Consider the following 22,241-nt stretch of genomic DNA (forward strand, 5'->3'; position numbering starts at 1 on the left):
TCTCTCTCTCTCTCTCTCTCTCTCTCTCTGTCTTTCTCGTCCTTCCTTCTTCATTTCTTGAGACAGTATCTCACTATGTTGCCCAGGCTGGTCTTGAACTCATGCTGTCAAGTGATCGTTTATTTCAGCCACCAAGTAGCTGGAACTGTAGGTGTGTGCCACCGTATTCATCTTCCCTTTGTTTGATATCTTACGCTTTTTCTTTATTTTTCATATATATAGATATAGATATATAAATATAGATATAGATATACACACACATTTAATGAAAGGGAGAGATACTTAGATCAGTAGAATTGAAATTGTCTTCACTGATTATTTTTCTAGTGGGTCTCCTGGTAAAAATTGCTATCATTAACTTGAAGGAATAAGAACCTAATATTTGTTTTCAGAAAACAATTTTTAAATCAGCAAAATTATTTCTGTTTATACATAGAGAAAAGATGATAGAGAATTCAAATGACTTTAATAGTCCTTGTTCCAGAATAAAACTGAGAATAAATTGAAAACTAAAATCAAATTATTTAAAGCTAAATTCTACCTTAGTGTTCATTATATAACATTAGAACTCAGAATTTTCCAGGTTTCATGTGATATTGGATAATGATGCTGTCTCTCATTAATTTTTATGAGGCCATAAAATTTACTGTTAACATTCTGGAATTTGAAGAGACAATAGTAATTACTTATAAAGCATTTTTATATACCAGGCTGTGTGACAAGTGCATTAATTTATATTATTTCATTATAACTCACCACAACATGTGTAGAACTTTTTAACAAAGTTTAAAAAAGTAGTATTATATAAGAGGGGAATTAATTTGCCCAAGATCACATAACTAGTAAATGGTGGAGACAGGATGAACCTAGATCTAAATAATTTAAAACTATATTATTTAAAATAAAACCAACCAAAGGAAACGTATTTCATTAAAAATAAAGCTTCTATGTAGCAGAAGAAGCAATCAAGAGAATGAAGACACAACTTACAAAATGGAAAGAAATTTTTGCCAACTATTCCTCAGATACAGGACTAACATTTAGATTATATAAAGAAGTAAAAAATATTAGACCACCCCCCCAAAATAAAAGACTCAAAAACTGGGCAAGTAAAATGGACACCTCTCAGAATAAATACAAATGACAAATCAATACATAAAAAATGTTCAACATCTTCAGTCATTAGAGAAATGTAAATTAAAAGAACACTGAAATTTTACCTAACTCTAGAAAGAACGGCTATCATCAAGAAATAAAATAATAACAAATGCTGGTGAAGCTATGGGAAAAAAGGAATCTCAAAACTATAGTAAAGTATTGTGAATGTGAGTATCTAATTAGAAAATGCTTTTGGTACCTCGACTTCCTTATTCCAATTCCATTACTATTGTGTTTGCATCACTCTTCACTTTAGATAACGGCCATATTGGGGAATTTGTTCCTGATACTGTGTTTTGGAATATCCTATATAATTAATTTCTGATATGCAAATTTTATATTAACTTTGATGCATCAAGCAAAGCAAATGAAACATCATGACAAAATATTGGCTAATATGTCACCCTGATATTAGTCAAACATTTCAGTCTCCTTATGACTGAACTAATCAGTTGGCCTGCAAGATGAAGAAAAGAAAAAAGTTTAGGGCTGAACATGGTAGCACAAGCCTGACTCAGAAGACTAATCATGCAGGAGGATCACAGTGAGTTTGAGGCCAGGCTAAAGTACATAGGGAGACCCTGTCAAAAAAAAAAAAGTTTTAATTCTTTTTTAATTATCTTGAGGGTTTCTAATTTTTACAAATTAAGAACCAATACGTATTATTTTGTTTTCACACATTGGACATTTGTTCCTTTGGCTTAAGTAACAACTTATTCACTGTTGTTTTATGGTCATTTGGATAATTTTTCAAACAAATATATACCTCTTGATAAGTTGTTGTATATCAGTAGTAAACACTGGTTTGTTAAACTGACCTACATTCTCCAGACATCCCTGCTTCTTTCAGTTGAATCTGCCAGATTCCTCTCCCGCTAGGATTAGACCACATTTTTCTGTGTTCACTGAATACAGTGCATGTCTGTAGCAGAGTGTTTAATAAACCATATGTAACACAGTGTGCACTTTCTGATTTTCCCCTCTTATGACTTAGTAATCAGGTCAGAAAGTGGAAAAATATGAGAATGGAAAGATTCAACCCGGGCAGCATCACACAAGGTCTGACTCTGAGCCAGGGTAAAGAGTAGCAATGGAAAGCCAGTAGAGTGTCTTAGATAAGAGAATGACATGTCCGTCCCTCTCTCCCTCTCCCTCTCCCTCTCCCTCCCCGCCTTTATCCCCCTTCTATCCCAGACAGGCTTCAAAATGCTAGGCTCAAGCAGTCCTGCCTCAGCTTCACACATACAAATGACTACGGATCTGTTTTCTTTATACTTCAAAAGGCAACCCTGGCTGCTGTGTGGAGAATAGTCTGATGGATAGAAAGAGTACAAATTGAGATCTAATAGAAGCTGTTGCAATACCCATACCCTAAGTGAGACGTGCTCATGGTTTAAAACTAGGATGGCATTCATGGAGACGGAGAGAAGTGAATGACTCATATATTTTGGAGGTACTGTCTGTGACTCATTCAGACATTAATTGTGAGTGTTGAAAGGAAAGATTTTCAAATTTGGCTTTCAGGTTTCTACTTTGAGAAACTATGTAGATGGTGACATCCTAGAACACAAGGGCCTAATAGGCCCTTGCTAGGTGGAGGCAAGCTGCCTCAGGGAAGAAAAGAAGGAAAGCATTGTTCTCATGTGGTAGCAGTACAGATCACTGACAGAACTGGGAATCACCAGTGTTCTCATACAACCAAAGAATTATCTTAGACTAACTACAAATTTATTTAGATTAAATATGCACTTTAAATTCCACCTATAAATACCTGATGGCAGTTTCCATAAAGAATACATGATAGTCATAATTGTAGTCTCATAGAACTGAAATATTTGAAAACATTATTTTACATATTACAGGTGAAAAAATTAGGCTCAGGCATATGAAGTAATTTTAGGATATTCCATTGTGCAATCAATTCAAGAACATGGACTTGAACCATCAGGCCCTTTGATCTCAGAACATCAGGTGATTTGGGGGGGTAGTCAGGTTTTGAAGAACACTGTGGTTGGAGAATTTATTTAAATTTCTTATACCACCATTGCAGTTTAGAATTTAAAAAGAAAGAAAAGTCCCAAAGCTGAATTGGAGATTTTCTCTTGATACTTTTGCTATAATTACAAAAAAAAAATAAATAAATAAGTTCAGTTGAAAGAACAGTAATCTTGAATATTCCCTTTTCTTTCCTGAATTTAATAACAAAAATCTAAAATCTAGAAGATACAAAAACAGCTCCAGATGTACTCAGCTACCTCATATATGACAAAGTACCCAACCATCCTCACTGGAGGCAAGATAATCTCTTTAATAAATGGTGTTGGAAAAACTGGATTTCAACCTGCCAAAGATTAAAACTAGACCCTTATCTTTCAACATGCACTAGTGGATTAAAGATCTAAATATTAAAACAGAAACACTATACTTGCTGGAAGATAAGTTAGGCAGAACTCTGGAAGACATTGGTATAAGAAAAGACTTTATGAACAAATCCTCAGTAGCAAGGGAACTAGCAGAAAGAATCAACAACTGGGATCTCATCTTCTTTAAAAGCTTCTGCACTGCAAAAGAAACCATCAACAGAACTAAGAGACAACCTACAATGTGGGAAAATTTTTTTACCAGCTGCTCCTTAGACAAGGGACTATTATCTAGAATATATAAAGAACTCAAAACAATCAGCCCCCCAAATATAAAGACCCAATTCAAAAATGGGCATCTGAAATGAACAGACATTTCTCAGACAAAGAAGTAAAAGCAGCAACCAAATATATAAAAAAAATGTTCCACATCACTCATCATTCGAGAGATGCAGATGAAAAGAACACTGAGATTCCACCTCACCCCACAAAGAATGGCTGCTATCAAGAAATCAACCAATAAAAAATGTTAGCTTGGTTGTGAGGAGAAAGGAACCCTTCTCCACTGTTGGTGGGAGTGCAGATGGGTGCAACCACTATGGAAATCAATATGGAGATACCTCAAAGAGCTTGGACTGGAGGTTCCATATGACCCAGCCATCCCTGTGCTGGGTATCTTTCCAAAAGAATTAGAATCATATCATAGTGATGTATGCACACCCATGTTTATAGCGGCACAGTTTGTAATAGCTAAAACTTGGAAACAGCCCATTTGCCCATCACTTGGAGACTGGATAAAGAAGATGTGGCTTTTCTATAAAATGGAATACTACTCAGCCATAAAGAATGAGAAATTAGATTCATTCATAGGAAAGTGGATAAATATTGAGGATATACTCCTAAGTGAAATACATAAGTCACACATGTGTAAATACCGTATAGTTTCTCTGGTTTGAAAAGCTATAATAGGACATAGGATCTTAATGAGATAATTGACAATGTGAAATAGGAAGAAAAGGGCTAAAGGTGTAGGGAAAGTGGGAAGGGTGGGGGAAAAGTAATAAGGGAAAAGAAAAAACATATGAGAAAATGAAAAAATGGAAATAAAGTGTAAATGGGGAGGGGAAGAGAGGGTAAAGGGAGGGTGGGGACAAGGGGAAAAAATGAGAACCAAGACCTGTCATGTAAAGGTACAAGATCCCAATAATGAATGTAACTGTACTTTATACCTAAAATGTACCAATAAACTCAATGAGAAAAAAATCTAAAATCGTATCTTGCCTTCATTTTTCTCCCCTTCTGACGGGAATATGTTTGAGTCTATGTGCCTTATATTTGCACTTCTGACTTTTGAATTGTTTTCTTTTGATTCATATACTTACTATGAAATTATCCTCCCCTATGTTTTGGATCAGCCTTGACTTGTTAAAGTTTATTCACTGGAGGAATAGTTTTTAAAGTACCTCTTATCATGTCAAAACAATTTTATGCGCAGCTTTAAATTGCAACTTTAAAAACATTAATTTGTTGATTCCTTGGCATCATAGCAGGTCCTCAAATTCCTGGGTGGAAATGATACTCCTGCCTCAGCCTACTGAGTAGCTGAAACTACGGTGTATGCTTCATACTTAGCTAATTAAATCTTTTAATTGATACATAAAATTGTGCACATTCATGGGGCAACATGCAGTGTTTCAATGCATGATAACCTTCTGTAAAGTTTTTGTTTTTTGTTTTTGGTACCGGGGATCAAACTTGGGACCTTGTGCTTGCAAGGCAGGCAGCAGAGCCACTAAGCTAAATCCCAGCCCCTCCTTCTGTAAAGTTTTAATCAGGTTAAATATATATGTCTTCTCAAACATTTATCATTTTTGTGGTAAAAATGTCCAAAGTCCTTTCTTTCTGGTATTTTGAAATGTACATCATTACAACTTAAGGTTCATCAATTAAAATCTTTTCTAAAATAAATCCTACAGATGTTGCTAACTTTGGTGGAATTTTTTTTTCTTTTGTGACTTGATTTTTAAAGATAGGTTTTTCCCCCCTCCTGTCCCATTAACCTACTTCCTGTCTCTTTAGATTTGCCTATTTTGATAAAACACAGTTACTGAGAAAGTACACACATATATACAGGGATTGGCATCAGTTTTGTATTAGAGAAGTATATCACTCTTGTTACGAGGCAGAGACATGTCTAAGTAGTCTCCCAACTTTGATTTAAAAAAATTTTAATCAATCCCTGTATATGTTTGCTTATAAATTGTATACTTACTATGGTGCTAATGTACTATATTTTAAAACCCATAAAATAGAATTTTAGAAAAATGAGATTAAAAAGCAAAATATAAATGAAAAGAAGATAACTTTTCTTCCTGCATCCCAAAGGGTGATTTTTCTTAACCCTCATGATGTAATTTTCAATGGAAAAGAATGAATGACTTGTAAAGGGTATGTGGAACTTGAGAATCTGCCTCCACTCATTTCTTCCATTGAAACCTACAGTTCAGTAACACCTGACTGCTTTTGGTCTCTGGTCTCACACTGTGAAATTTAGTCTGCTTTGCCTTTGCTTATCCTTTCTGCCTGAAATACTTATCCTCTCTATACTGGAAGATTGGTATAATGAACTTCTGTGTATATTGTACTCAGATTCACTAATTTTTAACATTTTGATAGTATATATTTATATGTAAAACTTTTTCTGAACCATTTTAAAGTTGGATACATCTTGTCCTTCTACCCCTGAATATTTCACTTTTTTCAATATAACCTTCTAAATCAGATTCTTTTCTAGTTCCTTTCTAGTTAAGTCTACCAAACAAGAAATCCAAGAAATGTTTGGCTAGGCTAGTAGTTCCTAGCTTTTGGTACAAACTGTCTTCACTTACACAGCTTTAATGAATGCTAGGCCAGTCCAGATACTCCTGATTCAGTGGATTATTGAATCTGTATTTTAGGAGCACATCAAAAGCCAGATAACATTGTTAGATTCTTAAGTTCATAAAAGGGTATATACAGTGCTTTTAAATTTTACACCTAATAATACTAGAGATAGGCATGGTATTTTCTACACTTTATTTCCAAACTTTTCAAATATTACAAAAGCCCTAATAAAAGTCATTAGTTCTTTTTCGTATATAAAGAAAGCAGTATTCAGAAAGGTTAAGAAATTAGTCAAAGTCACACGGTAAGTGGTAGAACAAAGATTAGAAACAAAGTCTGTCACTAAAGATTTTCTCTGCATTGCACCTGCCCTTGAAAGCAAAGAAGAGAAATTTCAGAATTTGATGAAGTTGTATGGGGTGGTGGCTGGGTGTCCAAAAGAATAGAATTTTCACTTAGGTGTCTCACATCACCATGAGGTTTTTAAGTCAAGCAAGAACAAAACAAGGTCTCAATTAGTGAAGAAAATAAAAATAGAGGCAGAGATTATAAAGATAGAATCTAAGATTTGATGAATGAATATGAAAGTTCATAGAGGAGGAGGAGGAGGAGGAAACATACTAGTCAAGGATGATAATGGTTTTGTGCCCAGGATGTAGAAAATCAGTAGCAAAAGAAACAAGAGCAGGAAGAAAAACCAACAGAGGGAAATGGCAAGAAATAAACTAAGATGCCTGAAATCAGTTCTCTAATCTGAACCAGATTGAGAAAACTGAGCCTTATGTCTACATTTCACAAGTAATCATAAACAGAGTTCAGGAAGCATTATGCTCATTTCTCTAAGATGTAATTAACTCAAATGCTGTCCAGACACATTACAATATTGTACAGAAAATGACACCCTGAGGATAAACACTGACACTGTGAGCCTTTTAAAATGTTGTGTTACCTGACTGTAATTATATCCACGAGAAAACTATGATGTGCTCTAATGATTGTCAGCTGGAGAGTTTCAGAAACAATGAGGAATGACAGATAATGGGGGTGGGTTCTCCAGTGTAGTAAAAATGTTCTCAAATTAGATTGAAATATTAATAGTACTCTCAATGTACTAAACAGTTAAATTGTATACATTATTTTATACCATGTAAAATATCTCAGTAAAGTTGGTAAAATTTAACCAAAATTAATAATCTATTTTAAAGGTACAAAATTTTATATGAAGAAAGGAGATGCTGTTCTATTGTATCTCTTTGCTACCTAAACGTATATACATAAATGTACTTGCAAGAATTATTTTTCAAACAAAGAGAAATAAAATAAAGGGGTGAACCAAGCTGTCCTACCCTCAGAAGAATTTGAAACCTCAGAGTAGCCACCAGAATAGATTTTTTAACATAATATTATTTTGAGTATTCCCCAAATTGTTGAAAAGAGATAAAGTCTAGAGATCTTTGAAAAAATCAGACTTTTAAAAAAATGTATTGGTACAATTTAGAATACATAATGATGATATTCATCATAGGAAATTTGTACCTATACATTATGTATCTTGATTCCTTTTTTTCCCATTCTCCTCCCCCCTTCCTTCAACCCCCCTTCCCCTCCTTATTTACAAAAGCCCCATTTCCATTTTTTCCTTTTCTCATTTTTTCTTTTTTCTTCCTTCTTTTCCCCCTCCCACTCCAGTTCCCCCTTCCTTTTGAACAGTTTTTTTTATCTTGCATTGTCTATTATGAATTTTAGTCCCTATTTACACTTTCAGTTTATTTTTTCTTTCTTTTTTTGTATTGGAGATCAAATTCGGGTCCTTGCACTTGCAAGGCAGGCAGCAGAACCACTGAGCTAAATCCCTAGCCCCACTTTCAGTTTCTTATACCAGAGAGACAGTGCAATATTTACATGTGAGTCTGATTTATTTCACTTAAGAGTATACCTTCAAAGTGCATCCATTTAGCTATAAATGTCTCAAGTGTATGCTTCTTTATAGCTGAGTAGTACTCCATTGCATAGAAAAAACACACCTTTTTATCCATCAGTTAATGAGCATTTGGATTGTTCCCAAGATTTAGCTATTATAAACTGTGTCACTTGGAAATAGCCCATTTGCCCATTAGTTGGAGACTGGATAAAGAAGATGTGTTTTTTCTATAAAATGGAATACTACTCAGCCATAGATGAGAAATTAGAGTCTTTCATAGGAAAATGGTTACATATTGAGGATATACTCCTAAGTGAAATACATAAGCTACAAATGTATAAATACTGAATAGTTTCTCTGGTGTGAAAAACTATGATGGTACATAAGATCCTAATAGTATAATTGACAATATGGAATATGAAGAAAATGGCTAAAGGTGTAAGGGAAATGGGAAGGGTAGGGAAAAGGTAATAAGGGAAAAGAAAAAAATGAAAAAATGGAAATAAAGTATTTGTAAATAGGGAAGGGAGGAAGGGGTGAAGGGGAAAAAAAAATAAGAACCAAGACCTGTCATGTAAAGGTACAAGATCCCAATGATGAATGTAACTGTACTGTATACCTAAAATGTACCAATAAACTCAATGAGAAAAAAAAACTCGTTATAAACATGGTTATGAATATATTGCTGTGGTGTGATGCTGTTGCAGCCAGCATTTACAAGAGAATAAATTTACTACAGGACACATAATTTGTAGGATTATTTTATAATAGTCACCCAAAAAGTCAAATGCAGAGGAGTGCAAGAGATCTTACCACACACTAGAGACCCAAAGAATCTAGCCAGAAAACCTGCATCGCTGTGGTGACAAATTTGTACCACCAGGCTGAGGGATCAACTATGGAGCCAGGAAATGACATGGTGAAGATCAGCGGTCCCTTAATGAGAACAGCAGACATTCCTAGGGACAGTAAGGACTCAAGCTCCTCAAGAGAACAGCCACGTTCCCATAAAGAAAACAGCCAGAGCAAGCTGCTCCTAGAAAAATCATCGGCCACCTATCTTTCCCTCCAGTTCTCTTTTTATGCTATTGGCAACAATCTTCAAGTAGGTTTTCCATGCCCAGACCACACTGATTCAGCTCATCTGGGCATTCCAAGTTGACCATTAGTTAATCCACCATAGATGTTTTTAATTCTTTTGGGAAGATACCCAGAAGGGGAATAGCTGGGTCAAATGGGATCTTTCATCCTAGTTTTTTTGTTGTTTTTTGTTTGTTTGTTTGTTTGTTTGTTTGTTTGCAATACTGGGCATCGAACTGAGGACCTTACATTTGTGACGCAGGCGGCAACACCACTGAGCTAAATCCCTGGCCAAATCCTTGTTTTTTGAGGAATCTCCATACTGATTTCCACAGTGGAAAAGGGTTCCTTTTTCACCACAACCTCACCAGTATTCGTTGTTGGTTGATGTAGTTTTTGGTGTCAGATTTTGAGACCTGTGGAGAGAGGGTGAAGTGTGGAGACAAGACCAACTCCGGGGAGGATTTTGGAGAATCACGTCCGCTTTATTGTGTCGCGTTACAGGATATATAGCATGGATCTAATTTGCATGGGGGAGGAGATGGACAGAGAAGATACGGGTGGCATACAGAGATTGGCTGAGCCCAGAGAGTCATCGGTTGTTAGGGAACTAGAAGGCGCAAGAAGCGTGGCCAAGGAGGTGCTCTACACACTGGTTCAGGCAGCTTGCATGCCTTTTTAATGTCCTATAGTTTGCTACTGGTCTTTGGTGTGGCGCACCTTGCTCAGCCAGACTTCTGGTGCGCCCATGGGTTAATTTCTTGATATTAGCCATTCTTTCTAAAGTGAGATGGAATCACAGTGTTGATTTGATTTGCATCTCTCAAATGACCAGTAATATTGAACATTCTTTCATATATTTATTTGCCATTTGTACTTCTTCATCTGAGAAATGAGTATTCTCATCTGAGATGCCCACGTTTGGATTGGGTCTTTAAATTTGGTGGGGGAGTCTAATTTTTTTCAATTCTTTGTGTGTCCTGGATATTAGTCTTTTGCCTGAGGGACAAAATTTTTTCCCACTTTGCAAGCTGTCTCTTCACTCTGTTGGTTATCTCTTTTGCAAAAGCTTTTTAGTAGGATGAGAACCCAAACAGCATGGTACTGACCTGAGAAGCAATGGAACAAACTAGAAGATACGGAAACAACCACAAACACACTCAGCTACCTTATCTTTGACAAAGGGGCCAAACATGTTCACTGGAGGAGGGACAGCTCTTTAATAAGTGGTGCTGAAAAAACTGGCTGTCTACATGCCGAAAACTAAAACAGTTCACTAAATTAAAATCAAAATGGGTCAAATGTCTAAATATTAAAATGGAAACACTAAATCTGCTAGAAAAGAGAATAGGGAGAACTCTTGAGGACATGGAGGTAGGCAAAGCCTTCATGAACAAAACCCAGACTGCACAGGAAATACTACAAAAGAATCAGACTTTTAATGCTATATAATTCGAAAATAACAGAAACATTTTGAAAGGTTTTAAATAAAAACAACACTTGCATGAGGCATGATGAAGTAGCCATTCTCTTTTCAAGATGAGTTGTCATCTCACTGCATTTTTTTTTTATTTTATAGTATTTTGAATGACTTTAAATAACAGGGTTTTCTTCTTTGCCATTAAGTAATTTATCCACCTTTGCACATTCTAATCCCCACAGGGTTTTTTTAGGTGGGAGGTTTTTTGTTGTGGTAGTGGTTTGGTGTATTTTGTTTGTATTTGGTTAGCTATATAGTTCAAGCTGGCCTTGAACTCACCATGTAGCCCAGGCTGGCCTCAAACTCATGGTGATCCTCTTGCTTCAGCCTCCCAAGTGCTGGGATCATAGGCATGTGCTACCACACCTAGCTATAATTTCCCTTTTTAAAATAAAATACCAGTCATTCCACTTAATGATTTCTCTAGTGAAATTAATGCAGTAACAATTTCCCCAAAATAATTAATAATAATATACATAGTGATTTAGAAAAAAAAAGCAAGAATGACTAATAGTTTGAAATTTTTCTCAGGTGACCTCATATCATTCTTGCTTTTTCTAATATCCTTCACACATACTGTGTCCTTGCTCTGTGTTCTGGCATCTTCTGTGTTTTCCTCTCACCTCCATTAGACCATGTTCTTCTTTAAGGCAAATGACTGGATCTTATCTTTGTACCTCAGCATCTCACTGAAGATGCGCAGTAAATACTCAGTTGAGCTTAATCAGAGGTGAAGTCCTATCTCTAGTTGTTATAGAGGCTGATGTTTAGCCAGTTAATTTTTTTAAGTTGAGGCATAGAATTAAGGAAAACAGTGTATTTTTAATTTTTGTTTAAACATTATATAATTTTAATGATTATTTGATACAGGGTATGACCTTTCAATATGAAACCCTAATTTTAGTTCTACTTTGTCTTTGTTGAATTAAAATTCAAACTTTTTTAAAAGGACTAAAGTAAAAGCAATTTAAATTGGAGGTATTTGGGAAGAACTTCAGGAATTAATACAAAATTTTTTTCAATCTTTACTATTTTTCTAATCTGACAGATATCCACACCTAATCCAACAGCAATTTTGTTTAACAGCTCAGTTTTGTAGAGTCTGCTCTAAGTATTTTTAAAAGTTCTTATACAAATGATGGCTTTCATTTTGTAGTATTTCTGATAACTCAAAACAGTGTCAGACTTGCGAACAAACATAAGTGACTGCCTCTTGGCATATAGCTCAGTTTTTAGATCAGAAATGCAAGGGAGTGATAGAGAGTAGCTAATTAGGTATGCACAATAAAGCTTAACATGACTATTCAGTAATATATTTTATAAAAATGACAGTATTGTTAAGCTAGTATATCACTTAGTAGAAGAAACTTCAGAAAACTTATATTGTACTTATTTTCTTCTATACCAAAATTTCAATTGTAGAACTTACTCAGAGTCACCTGTATCTGGCTACAATAGTTTATAAACTTTGTTTCCCTTAAAACTAGGTGCTTTGAAATGTCCTATTGTCATCTTAGGTCTGTGACTATCCCCAAATAATTTCATGCTAATTGGTTTTTTTAATTTGTTTTAATTTCAGTGGTAGGAATGGGATCCTGGTGCTTCCACATGACTCTGAAATATGAAATGCAGGTTAGTAATAACAAGATTCCCTTAATGCTTGTTTATCTAAATCAGAGGCACTTCTGATTTAAGAAAAATATAAAAGGAGATTTTTAATTTCTGGAGTTTTTCTTTTTTTTTTTTTTAATTTCAAGTAAAAAGATCCACAGAAGCAAGATGAATTGTCTGTTTTTTAGAAACAAGCAGTACAGCTTTTTTATGAACTCTATTCTAGCATATACAATTTTAGAACAACACTGTATATGAATCACATTGGAGACATCTTAAGATGACATAATCAGTTCATCAAAACAATACATTCTTATTCTTAGATGCCTGTATTCTTTCATGTCTGTATGGCATACATTTCAGGGGTTCCATCTCTTTAGATGGAAAAGTTTTAGAAGTCTGAAAGGATTTTTAGTTCCTGCCATGGCTATAAAGAGATTATGTGTCCAATCCTTAATGTTTGACCTTTTGGGTTATCCTCAATAACTTAGAAACTTTTAGAACGTCACTGTACAGTAGAAATAAAATCTGAGGAATATATGTAATTTAAGATTTTCTAATAGCAACAAATGAAAAAAGGTAAAAAGAAATGGGTGAAATTAAAACCTTTTCCTTTTTTGAGGTACTAAGGATTGAAGCCAAGGTCTCATGCACACTCTGCCATTGAGCTGCAGTGACATAGCTCATCGTGCAGGACTTGTGATCCATCCCCAGCACCACACACACGCATATGCACACATGCATGCACACACACACACACACACACACACACACACACACACACACACACACACACACACACACACACACGCTCACATCTGTAATCCCAGCTACTCTGGAGTCTGAGGCAGGAGGATTACAAATTTGAGGCAATTTAGCAAAACCCTCCTCAAAAAAAAAAAAGCCTAATTTTTTTCATTCTTTGAGCAATGTTGGTAGTTCTTACAGAAGTGTTGAGGATGAGATGTATGAAATACAGTCCCCACTCTCCCCAGACAACATGGAACTTTCACTAAACAAGATCTAAGGAAGTCCCCCCAAGAGAGATGGAGAACTTTGACTCAACCCATCTGCAGGGCAGGTTGTGGGTTTGCTGACATCCATCAGAGAAAAAGAATTTTCAGAATGTGTCAGCAGGAGACATGAAGAGCTCTGTTAGGCAGAATTTATAAAAATTCTCAAAGAAAATAGAGGGCTAGCCCTCAAGAGAGAGGTGCATTATAGTCTGGAGGTGAATATTATTATACATTTTGGGCAATGGAAATTTGTGGACTTTGTGAATCTATAGGAAGTTTTGGCTTGGTTTGCTACAAGAGAAAAGTGATGGCTGACGCACAAGTAAATAATGGCTCACTTTACTTGTAAAAGGTTGGCCCTTTTACAAAAGCACAGGCAGGCCCCAGTCTGTGGTATTTTTTAAAATGGGTGATCTACATTGTTTCTTTGAAACATTTGACTCTGTTTTTCTTGATGTCAGGTTTATACCCTTTACTTGTCAATTATAAGATAATTTATAGCCTTAGAATATCTCTAAGGGATTTTGGATATGATGGGCCTGGAAGAAAAAAAAAAGCATAAATAAGTTTCAGGAGTACAGACATGGGTAATTTTGGGTAACTCTGTGTCCAAAATTTGTAGTCTTCTCAAAAGTACAATTTTTAAACTGTGAACTCCTATGTCTCCTTCCTGCCTATTTTTATCTTTTCTACCCTACCTCACTACAAATTTTTTAAAACCTTTTAATACTATCCATAGGTCAAGCTCATAAACTGAATTACAAGTTTTGTGACCTGACCCCTACCTTCTCTGGAATTATCTTTAAATATATATACCACCTCTGCTTTTTTACTAGTCATAATTTTGTTAGTTATAGTTTTTAATAAGACTTTTATATTTCTACCACCCAGATATTAAAATGAATACCCTTTTCACAAATAAGTAGTTCAGTTTAGTCCTTTAACAAATAAGCTGCCAAAATCTGTACATTAGTTCAGAGCTGCAGATTTTTACTTCTGATAACCTGATTGACATTTCTACTTGTCTCTCAGATATCTCAAACTCAAACTGCTGAAAATTGTTCTTACCAGTTTTTTTGTCTCAGGAAACTATACTGTGCCCACTGAATGTTTAGTCAAAAAAACTTGAGTCATTTTTTGTAGTTTTATCTACCTTGCCTTTGTGTGAAAATCACAACAATCTCTATTTTATTTCCTAAATATTTCTCCAACTTTACTTACATCTATTCTCTTATGCTACCTTTATACAAGCAGCGACTTCTCTAGCCTGAACTCTCGCAGTAACCCCTTAGATAGTCCTCACATATCTACTCCTTCCTCCTTCAAACACTCTGCACATACCTGATCTGACATTGTATATTAACTATATTTTCTGCATTTTTAATGATCTAGCACTTGATGCCTTGCGGACTAGGGAAAGACTGCCCCTCCTTTGACTGCTCAGTTTTTAGAGATTACTAACAGTTTACCATACCAAGACAGTGCCTTTTAAATACAAACTAACTAAACCAGAACTGATATTCCAAACCACTTCTTGGATTTGGTTCTAACACTCCAGAAGTCTGATGCCTGTGCCCTAATCACTTGATCACTAGAGACAGCCTCTGTACCCTGAGGCTGCTGAAATTAGCCAAACTAGTCAATCCTAATCATGTTTACCCTCTCTTATCTTGCCTTTCCTGTGGAAATTCATAAGATTCTCTCTCTCCCCCTTTTCCTTGTGCTCTTTGTGCTCCCTGATGGACCCTGATATATCTCCTTGGATCTGTAATAGACTATCTTTTAAAGTTGTACCTGGGACAAAACCCAAGATCCACAACTTAACGGAGGAGGGGTTTATTTTGGCTCACTCTTACTGTCCATGGTCACCTGGTTCCAAGGCAGAAGTAATGTGGTGGAATGGCCTGCTGCAGAGGAAAGTTGCTCACATAAGCACTCAGGAAGCAGAGAGCAAAGGGAAGAGTCAGGAAGGGAGGCCTTCCAGGTCATGGCCTCTGTGACTCTTCCTTTTGACCAGGCCCATCCTAAAAGCACACTCAGCTTCTGAACTCTACTATAGCACCCCCATGATCCTATCACTTACAAAAGCCCCATATCTGAACACATAAGGCCTTTGGGGGACATTGTAGATCTAAATCATAACACTTTTCAGTGGCAATTATGCCTTCATCTATTGGTGACAAAATTGAATAGAACTGTATTTTAATACATATCACCATCCCCTTGCTTAAACTTTTTCAGTGGCATATCATGCTATTCTTACCCCCTTTTTTATATTTTAGTATATGGTTACAGTACATAATAAATTCACTTACCATTGGAAATTGATACATATACATATTGAATCTTGATCACTTTTGCTTCCCTTTTGTCTCTACTCTTTCCCATTCTGTAAGTTGTCTCTGTACCCTGTTGGTTTCTTTTTCTGTGCTGAAGCTTTTTAACCTAATATGATCATATGTGTTGATTCTTAGTGTCATGTCTCACGCAATTGGGATTCTGTTCAGTTAGTCTTTGCCTATACCTATGCCTTCAAGAGTTACACCTATTTTATCTTCCAGCAGATTTTATTTTGTTTCTGTTTCAGTGTTCAGGTCTTTTTGATTCTTTTTTTTTTTTTTTTTTTTTTTTGGTACCAGGGATTGAACTCGGGTCCTTGCGCTTGCAAGACAGGCCATCGAACCGCTGAGCTAAATCCCCGGCCCTGATTCATATTTATTTGATTTTAATATAGGATAGGGAGGGAAATATGGGTCTAGATTCAATCTTGTGTATATAGATAGCCAGTTTCCCAGCACCATTTGGTAAAGAGGTGCTTTTTTTTTCCTTCCAGTATATATTTTTGACCCCTTTGTTAAATATCAGATGGCTGAATGTGCCTGGGGTTGTTTTCTTCATTCTCTACTACATTTTCTGTTCTAGTGATCCACATGTCTACATGTCTGTTTTTGTGCCAGCACCCTACTGTTTATCATGGTAGCTTTATAGTGTAACTTGAAATCTGGGGTTGTAACGCTTCTTGCTTTGCTCTTGTTGCTGAGGATGACATTTGTTATTCTTGGTGCCTTCTGGGTTCCATATAAATTTAAAATTTTTTTTTGTAATTCTATGAAGAACGCTGTTGGTATTTTAGTTGGCAGTGCATTGAGTCTATATATCATTTTTTTGGTAATATGATCATTTTGACTATATATAATTTTGGTTCTATTAATCCAAGAACTGAGGTTGTCTTTCCATTTTCTAATGTCCTCTTTGATCTCTTTTTTCAGAATACTATCATTTTCATTATAGAAGGCTTTTACTTCCTTCGTTAGGTTAAATAGGATTTGTTTTAAGATAATGTAATTGGGGTTGTTTTCCTAATTTCTTTTTTAATGGATTCATTGTTAGTGTACAAGAATGCTATTGATGTGTTAATTTTGTATCCTGCTACCATACCATTCTTTTAATATAAAATTAAGAGTGTGTTGGCCAGGGATTTAGCTCAGTGGTTCTGCCGCCTGCCTCACAAGCTCAAGGTCCTGAGTTCAGTCCCCAGTACCCAAAAAAAAAAAAAAAAAAGTACCTTTTTGCTTAGGAAAGTGTTTGCTGCATATTGTCCCAGCTTCTTTTTTATACCTTCTCTTCCTTACTAATTAAGCTTCAGAGACATTGGGTTGTTTTTTTTTCAGTTATTCAAATTCATTTTCCATCACAGCATCTTGTTCATGCTTAAGCATCTCATCTTCCCCCTAATTCCTGTTTACCTTAATTCCATCAGTGTCTTTTTCAGGTATCATTTTGTGTCACTCTTCCAATGAAGGTTTCCAGTGAAGGATTTCTAAGTTAACATCATTATTTTATAATTATGGTACTTTGTACTTATCCTTCATAGCACTTACCATTATTACAGTTAAATACTTACTTGTACAGTTAACTTTTTTAACTTTATTTTTATTAGTTTATTAGTAGATGTGTGCAGTGCATAGTGTGGGAAGTTGGTATATGTATATAACACGTGTTAATTCCTCTTTTCAACACCTTTCCCATACATCTTTACCCTCTCCACATACCCCATGATGTCTTTCCTCCTGCTAGATTACAAATAACCATGAGAAACAAGGACTATTTTCTTTCCAGCACATGGCAGTGTTAGGCATATAGAAGTGCTTAACATGTATTTACTGAATGACTAAAAGATTGATAGTTATTTCAAGTGCCTTTCATAGACTATATTACAGGGAACCTAGATCTTTTTATATACTACCCTCTAAATATAAGGTGTGATAAAAAATACTGTTTAATTTTTGCCATTGAAGTTAAAGACAGTGCCATTAATCCCTCTCAGAATCCCTCTCACTTACCTCAGACACACTTATTCCATCATTCTTGACACTTTCTGAGGCAGTTTTAGAAGTGCTTTTTCTTTAGTTACATTGCCATGGCTATCTCGATGTCCCAAATTGATTCAGAACATTTGCCTTTCATGGTCATATTGATTTTGAGGAGGAGCCAGAATCTACACGGGGCCAGATACAGTGAATAAGGTAGATGCGAATACCACAATGTTTAGCCATAATGTTTTTACAAATTTTTACAAAGTCTACTTTCCTTTGGATGGCATTTGCAACATTTGCCATATTATTAATCACACCTTATGAAAATACTCATGAAAGATGACTTCCATGACTGCTTCAGAAAGTATCAAGAATGATTAGATAAGTGTGTTGAAAGTGAGGGGGAGTATTTTGAGGAAGACTAATGGCAATGTGTCTTTTACTGTAATATTTTTTTAATTTAAATTTTACTGTATATTTTGATTACCTTTATATATGGATAGTAGAAGGTCTACAAATATGGGCCCTTTAGGTATTTCAGTAAATTGTGGAAATGCTGGATAGCTATAATAATATTTGCTAACAATGAAAACTGAAATAAAGAAGACAAAAATACAAAAGGTATTTAAGTAAAGCCAGTAGATTCTGTTCCAATACTTAGGTAAATGCTGCATATTATAAGACTAGTGGTAGATTTAGCTCCAGCATTTTTTTTAACATCCAAAGTTGATTCAAGTAAAAGGCTTTGAAGGTAATATAACATAGTTCAAAATCTGACTCTGCAACTTATTACTTTTTGATCATAGACAAGCTACTTAAATTAACTAAACCTCACTGTTCATTTTGAAATAAAAATATCTTAGAGTTATGAATTTAAGTGATATAATATCTAAAGCATTTAACCATATGATCTTACACAAATGCTACTATTTTCACTATTCTAATAATTTACCCGCATACATCATTTACTTTGCATAAACTCTCTTCTTATTTCCTAGAATGCCATTTTCCACTTTTTCATTTCCAGCCATTTTTTTCTGGTTTCTCTATACTCCTTTTGTTGGAATCATTACTCAATCTAATCACATGTTTTCCAGTTCTTTACCTTTTTAACCTGTGAATTCCTTGAGGACAGTTACTGTATCTTTTTTATCATTGTATCTTTAGCTCCTTAACACATTGCCTGGTGCACAGTAGACATATTAGTAAAAAATTAATTATATATGTAGTGATAAATACACTCAATAAGATCAATTTAAAGATTAGAAATAATAGGCCAGTAATGGTAATACACACTTGTAATCCCAGCACTTGGGAGGCTGAGGCAGGAGGACATCCATGAGTTTCAGGTTTCCCTGGGCTAACTAGTGAGTTCAAAGCCAACCTGAACTACATAGCAAGACCCTGTCTCAAAAAAAAAAAGACTAGAAATAACCAATCTATGACACCTACCTTAATGTCCAGAATGCAGTTTAATAAATAATAGCCATAATTACTACTATTCTGCTAATAATAAAAATATTACTTTTTTTAAACATATGCTTAATTGAATTAATAAAATTATTTCTCTGGCCTTTAATACATCTTTTATTTATGTTAATGGATATTTTACCTACTTAAGGTGTTACAGGAAGAAAAGCAAAGTAAAAGAATACTGCTAAGACCTAGAGACATGTAGTTATGGGACTTCATTCTTTCCTAGAAGTATAGTATCATAGTCAGTGATGTGAACTACATATGGCTGTCTTATGTGAATAGTGAGTTGGGTGTGCTACTTAGATGTGTATATTGGGATAGCTAGATGGATAATCTATTCAAAGACAACAGACTATACGTACTCAGGGAGTAAATTAAATGATGGTAAATATATAAGAAAAACAAGAGGGGCTGGGTATGTAATTTAGTGGCATTACACCTGCCTGGCAAGTGCAAGGTCCTGAGTTCAATCCCTGGTAACCAAATACAAAAGGTTGGGGGAAGAAAAACAAGAGATGACTAATCTTTTTTTGGGGGGGGGGGCGGTGGGACTAGGGATAGAGCCCAAGGGCTTTAACATGCTAAGCGTATGCACTACCAGAGCTACATACCAAACCCAAGAGATGATGATCTTAATCATTCTGATATTTTATTTTTATTTTTATTATAATTGCAGCTTCATGATGTTCAAGTCTATTGTGTCTTTCTTTCATATAGCTATTGGATGAACTCCCAATGATTTACAGCTGTTGCATATTTGTGTACTGCATGTAAGTATTAACATTTGATACATTTTAAATTCCTATATACTTCATAGGAAATTAACAAATGTAACCTAGTTATATTACAAGAGATTGCAATAATGAAGCTTATAAATTTTATATGAATGAAGAACATTTCTGAGAAATTATAATGTATGTTAACTTTGGTGATTGCAAAACCCTGTGACCAATTTAGGTAGGATCCTAGTTTGATTAAAATTGTACAGCTTGCCTTTACTTAAGTAAAGAATATATACAAATTTAAAGATTTTATCATGAAATAAGAATCTTAACTCAAAGTTAAATGAACTTCTATTGTATAATGATTATGTCATTTTAATCTTATCTCTGCTTCACAGTTATGTTAAATAGATATTTGTGTCTATTCAATTCTCTTTATTCTGAAGCATAATAAATGCTTCCAAAAATATTCTAATTTTGATTGACTGTTCACAAGCATAAAGGAGAACAATGAAAAGCTTACAAACAATTACCAATCCAAAATTGCCTTTCTGATCATATTTTAGTATCATTAATTTATCAGAGGAAACTAATCAGTCCTGAAAAATAAGTGATTAAGATAAGAACACTAATAAGTGCTAGACAGTATACCATACTTTATGTCACTTTCCCCTTGCTCAAACAAAATACTTGACATCTGAAACTTAAAGGAGAGGTTTGTTTTCACTTACATTTCAAAGGATTCAATCTATGATCATCTGGCTCCAAGACAGAAATGACATGGGAGAGGAAAGCTGCTCAACCCATGGCAGCCAAGAACCAGAAAGAGAAGGCAGGAGTTGAGGAAAACTACACCCTTTCAGGTCACACCCCCAGTGATCCACTTCTTCTGACTAGACCCCACTTCTGAACAGCACAGTCAGATTTGAACTCATCAGTGGACTAATCCACTGATTATTATAACCTATATGAAACTACCACCTTCCAAAAGCCCCATATTTGAATATATAAGACTTTGGGAAACATTTTAGATCCAGACCTTAGTATCCCTAATCTCCAACAATTGTGCAAGATAAATGGGTTTGTCCTCATTTTATAAACAATAAAGTGAAGCACAGAGAGATTTAGTAACTTTTGTAAGCATGTAAACAAAACTCAATTAAGAAGCATACTATCCAGGCCACTATCAGGTACACAGTCTCTAAAGGACACTAAAATATCCCTGGAAATATACCATGATTGAGAAAACTACAACAGTCAGAATCTCTCTCTGGCAGAGGTTGGAAAAACTTTTTATTGGCAAGGAGAATGTGATGGAAGTGTGGGAGTAGGAGCCTTCCTTAGTGCATATTCAAATAACAACATGCAATTATTAACTATGCCTTCTAACAATGAAGAAGGTTACCTTCCTCTCTTTAGTTTTCTGAATTAAGGTATACAATTTGGGCTCCACCTAAATCCTGGGAATATTTAAAAGTGATCACCATGCAGCATTCAGTCTCTCTAAATGTTAAATATGTAAAGTATATGGAAGTAGAGCTGGGGATTTAGCTCAGTGGTTCTGCCGCCTGCCTCACAAGCTCAAGGACCTGAGTTAGATTCCCCAGTAGCAAAAAAAAAAAGAGAGAGAGAGAATATGGAAGTCATCTTTCATGAGTATCTTTAAAAGGTGTGATAAAAAAATATGACAAATGCTGCTGCTAAGCACCATCCAGGAGAAAGGCAGGCTTATAAAAAAATTGTGGTGCTGTAATCCACCTTATTCATCAGATATCATACCATACGAATTCTGAGTCTTCCCCAAAATCAGAATGACTATGAAAGGTAGAAGTTTTCAGGACATCAAGGCAACCATGACAGCACTACTAGAGGCATGAGAGAGGACTTCCAGAACCACTGCAGAAAGTGGCAAGAATAATGGAATAAGTGTGTTCAAAACAATGGGGAATATTTTGAGGGGAATTAATGGCAATGTGTCTTTTACTGTAATAAATTTTTTAATTTAAGCATTCACCATATTTTTCTGTCATATCTCAAATAAAGATGTCAGCAAACTCTTAGGGAACAGTAGGGTTTTACTTAGAAAGTAAAGATATTTAGTTCAGTGTCTAATTCTGATACTGCGTGACCCTGATAAGTCACTTAATTTTTTTTTTCATTTTTAAAAATGGAGATCATAGTGTCATTGGATGAGGTCCAAGGAGATCTCCGTGAAGAG

At 35.2% G+C, this 22,241-nt stretch overlaps 1 protein-coding gene across 2 annotated transcripts in view; it reads left to right on the forward strand.

Moving 5' to 3' along the window:
- The window catches only part of Acer3 (alkaline ceramidase 3), a 123,785-nt gene that overhangs the window by 46,731 nt on the left and 54,813 nt on the right, over nt 1–22,241 (forward strand). Inside the window, exons 3-4 of one of the 2 annotated variants that reach the window (XM_010614359.3) lie at nt 12,462–12,514; nt 20,019–20,071. In XM_010614359.3, coding sequence (XP_010612661.1) covers nt 12,462–12,514; nt 20,019–20,071 — 106 coding nt within the window. The remainder of the gene's footprint in view (nt 1–12,461; nt 12,515–20,018; nt 20,072–22,241) is intronic. The other variant, XM_033764232.1, reaches the window with a different exon arrangement.

Source organism: Fukomys damarensis, unplaced genomic scaffold, assembly GCF_012274545.1.
Source record: "Fukomys damarensis isolate Sample0158 unplaced genomic scaffold, DMR_v1.0_HiC HiC_scaffold_16, whole genome shotgun sequence".
Taxonomy (NCBI): domain Eukaryota; kingdom Metazoa; phylum Chordata; class Mammalia; order Rodentia; family Bathyergidae; genus Fukomys; species Fukomys damarensis.